The 9,003-nt window shown below is 39.4% G+C and overlaps 1 protein-coding gene across 1 annotated transcript; it reads left to right on the top strand.

Moving 5' to 3' along the window:
* Nucleotides 1–215: 215 nt before the first annotated feature.
* On the top strand, nt 216–6,238 carry LOC124149718. The gene is made up of 5 exons (XM_046521463.2): nt 216–372; nt 1,534–1,608; nt 1,977–2,045; nt 3,722–3,937; nt 5,382–6,238. Exons 1-5 carry the CDS (start codon nt 271–273, stop codon nt 5,523–5,525), a joined length of 606 nt encoding a protein of 201 aa, XP_046377419.1. The 5' UTR covers nt 216–270; the 3' UTR covers nt 5,526–6,238.
* The last annotated feature ends 2,765 nt before the right edge of the window (nt 6,239–9,003 follow it).

Here is a 9,003-nt window from a genome sequence, read left to right as displayed (position 1 = left end):
CGTTTCCTTAATTCGACAGGCTGACATGACAATCCGAAAATAACGAGTCTACTGAAACAAATGTGACGTTTTAACGTCATGGAGCCGATTTGGTTGAAACTAATTTGACATGAATGCTCTCATGCGGTAGTCTAATTTAGTTGTTTACCCCACGAGTTGTGGGAACGTAGGACTAGTCGCTACTAAGGCTGCATATCCTGTCCGAGCGGTGCCTTTATAAAGCATGATTTACGGAATAGCACTACAATTCTTCGACGTCTTTACGCCAAGATGGCCGCCACGTTCCTTTCCGTGCTATGCGTCGTCTTTGTGTTCTCGTCCTACACTTCAGCTACCTTCAAAGTCGCCCAGAGGAGGCTTCAAACATCTAATGTAAGTATACCATAAACTACGGTTATAACGAACACGCTTATAACAAACCGACTGATATAACGAACTCATTTTTTAGTCCCGGCCATTTGTTGTTTATATGCTGTATATATGCTTATAACGAACTACGGTTATAACGAACTCAAAAAAGTGGTCCCTTTGAGTTCGTTATAACCGTAGTTTACTGTAATTGTATTTTATCATTGATACGGGCCGTTGGGGTAGATTAAAGCCTTCACTCGTCATGCCGAATACCTTGGTTTGATTCCCCGCATGGGTACAAAGCCGCGCTCAGCAATATTCGAACGATATACCGGCCGCTTGTAAGTAATGCAGTCTGGACCATACAAACCAATGCTTTAGGTATTATACTAGAGAGTGAGTTGTGTTTAACGCCGCTTTTAACAATATTCCAGTTATATCGCGGCGTGTCAGCTTAATGTGGGAGGAAAGCTCGAAGTGATGCAGGTCTCTGACGTGTACCGCTTCGGTGAAACCCACGAGCACGGGTATGGTGCTGACAAACCTAGAAACATAATCTGGGCGAACCAGGATTCGAACCCACAACCATAGGTTTCTGGCGTGCCCAAGGGACGCACAGCGAGTCGCGGCGCCTTCGACGACGGGGCCAGCCCTGCCCTACGTATTATATTATGAATGGGGCAATATACACGTCACCAAGTCTGACATATTCACATTTTCCTATTCTTCCCCACTCTATTTTTCGAATTTATTAACACATTGACATTTTTTTAAATTTCTCTATACCCTTTGTCTTCATACCCTTGACGATCCGGCTTAGAATGGGTCTTCAGCAGCTTGTTTGATGCATGTCATTGTATCCAAAGTGCGTGGATCGATGCTCATGATATCAATCACCGGATTGGGTGCTCCGGATTATTTACAGACAGCTGTAAAATAGCTGGAATATTGCTGAGTGAGGAGTTAAGCAACAAACAAATATATTTTACTTCAACCTTACATGACAGAAATGACAAAAAAACATTTGGCGTTCAAATATTAGTTATAACTATTTTCGTATTGTTTCGTAAAGTGTTCCAATATGTTATACATGTACAACATTTGCAATATTCACATACGAAGTAAATTAAAACTTTTAAAGTAATACATCTGTAACGTATAAAAACATTATGTTCCTTCCAGGAATGGCAGTTGATCGACTCGTGGACGTTCGAATCAGGCTACGTTCGCTTCAACTTCAATATCACCTTTCCTCGGGTAAGAACGCATCAATAAATATCAGTATTTTTGTGTCAAAGATGTTCTCGCAAATATCCTATCAAATGTGCAACTGCGTCATTTGTTGAAAGATATACATTGACTCTAAAGGACGGGGATATAATACCACTCTTTCAGGACATTTATGAAGCTGAGGAATTATTATTTCTTCTAAATTTGTAGAAATAGTTAAATTTGATACATCACTGGTATCATTGAAGTTAATATTTTAGTTATGAATAAACTAATGGATGAATCCTTTTGATAAAGGCAAAAGCATCTTTACCGAAACGTCAGTCATCGATATAAGACTGTCTTCAACAGAGATGTGTTTGTGACGGCTGTGAAAGATTTCTCTCTTCTTCCAGAGTTATTCCCCCATGAAGCTTCTCTTCTACAAACAGGACCAGTACTTCCAGGCTAACGAAGGTTCCAAGGTGAGGGAGATCATAGTGGGTGAGTGAGTGAGTTGGGTTGAACGCCGAATTTAGCAATATTTCAGCAGTAATGGGCGGCGGGGACACCAGAAATGGACTTTGGGACATTAAAAAATGAAGAGGTGAGGTGAGGTGAAATTTGGTTTAACGTCGCGTCCAAGATTATTGCATTTATATAGCGACGTACATGGACGTGTGTGTGTGTGTGTGTGTGTGTGTGTGTGTGTGTGTGTGTGTGTGTGTGTGTGTGTGTGGTTGCTTGTACTAGTCCGGACTGATGCCGAGTTATAGTGCTAGCTCACTGAGATACCATGCCGCAGTTTAATATGAATACCCCACTCAGACACAGTATACTGACTCCGAGCCGACCAGTCCTTGTTTTAGCCCCTAATGCCGAGCGCAAGTACCATCTTTAAACGTATTTTGGTATGACGCGTCCGGGGATCGAACCACGGAGGCGGTCTGAAGAGGAGAAGTATTTTCAGGTGTATTATATATCTATCCTGTCCCTACCTGAAAGAATGTTTTTATTACTTATTTTGTTGAGTAACGTCGTGAGCCAAATAGTTGATAGTTGAACAGCCGTTGTCTTCAGATCATAGATGTGATGACATATCATGGGAATTCGTCACCAAACCTATTGTTAATACGTGTCCAGCACAGTGATGTAACCTTTTCTATAACCATTAGAAATAAGTCCATTGTACGATTCCGACAATATCATAAGCATGTGTTTATGAGTCACCATCATCTTTATGATGATACCAGGTGTTTGCAAAATTAATATTCGAAAGCAGAGTCATCCCTCTTGTAGATATATTTCTTTACGCTGAATGTAAATCAATTTTATCAAATTTATCAATTAAGACGACATTTACGGTCCCTAATTATTGAGAACAATATATTATCTATATTTTATATGACTGCAAAAATAATTACAAATGAAAATTCAGAAATGAGTTTTAAACGAAAACAACTTTGGTGAATTTGCAATGAGCTGAGTGTACGGGTAGATGATGTTTATTGAAGCACTATTAAATGCAATGTAAGCCAATGGTATATATACGAACAACACCTTATTGGCTGTACACATTAAAATACAATGTGTTTGTCCTCTCAGTTTAGTGTTCAAAATGATGATTCCAAATATACACCTCACCAATTGAACTTTGAGAAAGTCTCCCTCACACAGAGTTGATGGGAAATATTGTTATATTTGTTTTTTCTAAAGCCGGACCTTTTAGTGGTCACGTGACATATCAGGTGGTACAATGTGTTACCTTTAAAGACAGATGATCGAATATAACGTACAGAGCTATTAAGGGAAACAATTATATAAATACCACAAAGCTCAAACTAATATCACTGATTATGTTTGCTGGGGCATGGGTGGCTCCTTTCCTTGTACAGTGAGTGAGTGAGTTGGGTTTAACGCCGCTTTTAACAGTATTAAAGTTATATCACGGCGTGTCAGAAACTATGATAGTGGATTCGAATCTCCGTTCATCCCCTGCATGATTAAGGTTTGTCATCAACGTACCAGAGGCCCACACAAAGTGTTTACAGTTAGAACATGCATCACCTTGGGCGTTCCTCCCACATCAAGCTGATACTGCTCAAATCGGTGTTAAACCCAACACACTCACATATGTACATGTATGTTTGCTTTTTCACAGTCTTGCGACGAGAAGTTGTCTGTTCTACAATTCGGCGCCACCGGTCAGCAAATCCTGAACCTTGACGTTGGAATGACCCAAGCCGGCTGTATGCAGCGTTACGACTCCACCATGGGGGACAGCGTCACCTGTAACGGCCGCGTTACCTTCAACGTCGATCGTGGTATGATGTGGTACGTGGTGGCCAACAGATGTGGCACAATGAACGGAATTTCGGTACGTATCACACTTTTATAGTATTTTATCAGGTTCTTCTAACGAAAAGTGCATGTCACTTTTCTTAAAATATTATGCATCGTTGTGTTTTGTGGCTACAAAATAGTCTATGACATGATGGATGTGAGACACATTAATCTGGCAATCCGTTCACCGTTCCATGCTTGTGGGTGTATTAACCCATCCTCATCCTCATCGAACTATTCCTGGATGTTGGTCCCTGAAATGTCAAAATATGTATCAAGATGTTTTGGTGCTAAAACGACTCGTGGACGTTCGAATCAGGCTATTTTCGCTTCAACTTCAACATCACCTTTCCTCGGGTAAGAACGAATCAATAAATATCAGTATTTTTGTGTCAAAAAGATGTTCTCGCAAATCTCCTATCAAATGTGCAACTGCGTCATTTGTTGAAAGATATACATTGACTCTAAAGGACGGGGATATAATACCAGTCTTTCAGGACCTTTATGAAGCTGAGGAATTATTATTTCTTCTAAATTTGTAGAAATAGTTAAATTTGATGGGTGGATCACTTTTCTTAACATATTATGCATCGTTGTGTTTTGTGGCTACCAAATAGTCTATGACATGATGGATGTGAGAAACATTAATCTGGCAATCCGTTCACCGTTCCATGCTTGTGGGTGTATTAACCCATCCTCATCGAACTATTCCTGGATGTTGGTCCCTGAAATGTCAAAATATGTATCAAGATGTTTTGGTGCTAAAACGCATGTTCGATGGTCGAAATGAAATGAAAACAACATTCAGAAATATTTTTAAGAAGATTCCATAAGAACATCATTATCCCCGTGCATTTAAAACAAACCTATAATTATGAATGAACATATACATACTTACACAACTTTGACCTGACCTCCACAGACGCCATATTTATCGAAGGGGATTACATGTACAATAAACAAGCTCGTCTCAAACGTAACTCAGTGTCACTTGGTTAATTGACTTCTCACGAATTAAAGGATTACCAACAGCGGAAGTGTATTGTCCGGATATGTGAGACAATTTTGTGTGCATTTCAGTGTTTTGTGTATGAAAATGACTGTCCGGTTCCGGAAACTGAATTTCCGGAAATACGGGTAAATTTATATAGTAATTATTTCGTTTTGAATGAAAATCGTCCGGGAACCGAGGTTTCCGGATATCTGAAGTCCGTATAAGCGGGGCATGACTGTATAGGGTGACGTCGCATCCTACAGTTCCCTTCTGTGGCGTTTTTGTTTGACGTCAGTTTACAGACTAATTGGGGAAAACAACTGTTTTCAATTCAATTCAATTTACTTTACGTTTGTAGGATGTTGGTTTGTGGGATGTAAATAGCAAGTAACTTAAATAACGCCTAATAGAGCACTATCTGACTTCCCACGCTTGATATTGAACATTCTGAAACATGCTTGAACGTCTTCCTCTCCCTCTGCAGGGCATGGACATGTGGTACTACATCGACAACATGGGGGAGACGACCAACAACCCTCGCTTCCCGATGTACTCGGGCCAATCAAAAGCCACGTTCACGGCCTTGACCTTAGTTCCATTCCTTGTTCTTAGACAATGCCTGGCGTAAGACATGGCACCTGGTCTGGTATGCCACCTTCAAGAAATATAAGAAAGTTATATAAACGTCCTACGTATCGACTGTCATTCGAAAGCTAAAATATGAACTTCTTCAAAGCAATCAATTGAATATGACAAAACATGTTAGATAAAAATATCTTTATCTCAGACTTGTTCGACCCATGAAAATCTACATCTATATGCGTCAGCTCTTAATCGTTAATTTTTTAACTACTACTATCTGTATTCATATGTATCCGATCATTACAAACTACTGTTAGTTAGTAATGTCATTTACACAATGTATTTGTATTTGTAATTCCTATCAGTGTCGCTTTTGTTCTGTACACATCAGTAATAATTATTTGGTATCTATGTCTGTGCTATTCAGTTTTACAATCAGATTGTGCATACCCTTAACCAAGGGAAGTTTAGAAGGCGATATGTAGGATGTTTCTATAGCTGCAAAGGACCTGTCCCCGGAACTTGACTTCAAACAACCTCAATTTGACCTGGATTTGAAACTGCGTATGACTAGTTTGTTGCACATTGGCCTGCCTTCATTCGTGTGTTTAGTATTTGCAGTGTGACGTTACCATTACTATGGCGACTGACTGCTGAACGGCATAGCCAATGATGTACATTCGTGTTTGAATGTTCGTCTATGTTCATCACGAATGTTCACAATTAATAGTTTTTGAGCAATAAAAAAATTCACAATTATCCTATCTGTGTTAACATTTGTCATAGTTATGGACCATGATGCTTATCAAGTGATTATTGCACTGGACATATTCAAATACTTCGAATTGGTTTGCACTGACATACATATACTTTTTAAGGACCATCTGTAGCTGATCTGTCCTTAACAGTTTTTAGTATATATACACAGCCCTTCGTCTCTTTTCGTTGCATACACACACTCCTAAATAAAGAGACAAACATAATTCTAAGAGATTCCTGTAACATTGTATTTGTGTATCTGTATTTGAAATGAAATATATGTTTCAGCACGTCCCGTTCAATAAACGACACAAGTTTGGGTTCTAATACGTGTCCGGTTCCGTTTGCTTCATTTGTGGTGATGACTGAGTGTGTTTCTGTATCTTGAAAGGGAGGGTCGTTGATCATTATGGTGAATGAAGTTAATGCTGTTTCACAGTCCGCAAATAACTACAATTTCTAAATGAGCATGCTAGATCAAGGTAAACCAGTGGTTGATAGCATGAACATATCATGACCACCTGATCATTTTCAACGACTTTTGCGACAAGCATAACGTATGGGTCTCTCGCACATGATGTCCCCATTTCACATCGTTCGGTGTTCTGGGTTATCAACTGAGTTGCTTTACAGAAAGTCTGAGGTAAATTAATTGTTGTAGATACGATAAAGTTGCCAATTGATCGATTATTCCAATGCAGTCCATGATTTCAACAGTCACATCTTTTTCAAAGACGTACAAGTGATAGTGATGATGACACCATGATCCTTTAATCAATCCCTGGTTTGTCAGCTTCTGAATATTTAGAGGACTGCACGATACACCCAAATACTCGAATCTGATTTGATTTCACGGTTTGTCAGAGGCTGTGTGAAGCTGAAGTATTGCTGACTTGGACTTAAAACAACATTCACTCACATACAAAAACGTGTAGGTATATGGAAGCAATAACTGAAACATTGGTTCGGTAAAGGACAGTTCAACCGTATTTATTATATGAAAGTAGTTGGTGCACTTAATAAGTTCATCAGAAGGAGTATTATGGACAACAACTTCTATATTATACATACACGACGTGTGAGCGATACTTCTGTTATCTCAATGTACGTCAGAGAAACTGTTTAGTGTTATTTACCTGCCCATATTTGAACATGTTTCACGTACAATTGTATGGCTACTACAAAGACAGTGTTAAACGGACCAGGAGATGCAAGACAAAATGTAGATCGTCTACAACATGGACAGGGCTAGTAGAGTCCCTAACTGTCCATCCTGACAAGATTTGATGAATGCACATCTTGTTTGAAAAAGGTGAAACGCATTATCCAGTAAGAGATAGTTTTGTCGATGCAATAAAGGCATGACTTTAATAAAATCAAAACATCGATATGTTTGCAAACTATTGCCTTTCGTTCCTTATAAGATTGGATGGGGGTTTATGTTTCGAACTGTTGTCGTTTTTGTATACAACCATTGGCTGCACGTCACGTAATCTCATGTGATAAATTAGACAGTTCACTCTACATGTGGCATAGTAATCCTACGCGGTTTCTGACCCGAGAAGAACCGGCTGACAAATAGTCTTCAGAAACACATGTTTTTGTTGTAAATGTGGCGACAAACGGGAACGTGTGGTCTGAATCGCTGACGTGGTGGATTCATGTCGTCGTATTCCAATTGTGTAGAGCGACGATCATGATGTAAATCGCTGGATTGTCTGGTCCAGACCCTATTATATAAATAATATATATATACAGTAAAGTACGTTTATAACGAACACGCTTATAACGAACTGACGGATATAACGAACTTTTTTTTTGTCCCGACTATTTGCTATAGTTATGCTGTATATATGGTTATAACGAACTACGGTTATAACAAACTAAAGTTAGTGGTCCCTTTGAGTTCGATTTAACCGTAGTTTACTGTATATACCGCCGTCCTACAGCTGGAATATTGCTGAATGCAGCGTTAAACAGGACATATAAAATTAAACAATGAGAAGGGATAATAATAATTCTACACTCATGACTCTGAAACGCTGAAGGAGCGGGGTGTTTGACGAAATGCTGAACATGAATGTCTTTCACACCAGTTGGTAACAGACAAGGATGGTCATGGGGACCCAAGTTGCTTACATAACATGCCACCATCTGGATTGTTCGATCAGCTTTTTAACTCACAGTAACCACCTCTGATTGAAACAACTAATTAGACACTCACATCAGGGCGGAACCTGATATCTAAAAATTGTTTATCTTCCCTAGGCATCGGAAGCAGTGACATTTACAGATTATTGTGAAACATTTTTTTATTTGTAATATTTAAAGTTGTCAATACATTAAGGGCGAAAGGCAGGTCAAAAAGTCATGACAAATATTATGGACTGCATTCAAATAATCAGTTGATAACGTAATCGTATCTACAACAACTAATTGACCTCAGACTTTCTGAAAAGCAAATTAATTGATACACCTAGAAAGCCGAACAATGTGTGTGTGAGTGAGTGAGTGAGTGAGTATGGTTTTGCGCCGCTTTTAGGAATATTCTAGCAATATCACGGCGGGGGACACCAGAAATGGGCTTCACATATTATACCCATGTCGGGATTCGAACCCGGGTCTTCGGCGTGATGAGCGAACGCTTTAGCCACTAGGCTACCCGACCGCCCCCAGCGGTGTGTCAGAGACCCAGACTTTATGCCTGACATTTCAGAATAATTAAAACGAGTAACACTGTTAGTGTTGAAAACACTATCCATGTG

The sequence above is a fragment of the Haliotis rufescens genome, unplaced genomic scaffold, assembly GCF_023055435.1.
Source record: "Haliotis rufescens isolate VD_foot unplaced genomic scaffold, xgHalRufe1.0.p SCAF_18, whole genome shotgun sequence".
NCBI lineage: Eukaryota > Metazoa > Mollusca > Gastropoda > Lepetellida > Haliotidae > Haliotis > Haliotis rufescens.
The sequence above is the reverse complement of the archived record's forward strand: the minus strand, read 5'-3'. Positions and strand labels throughout refer to the sequence as shown.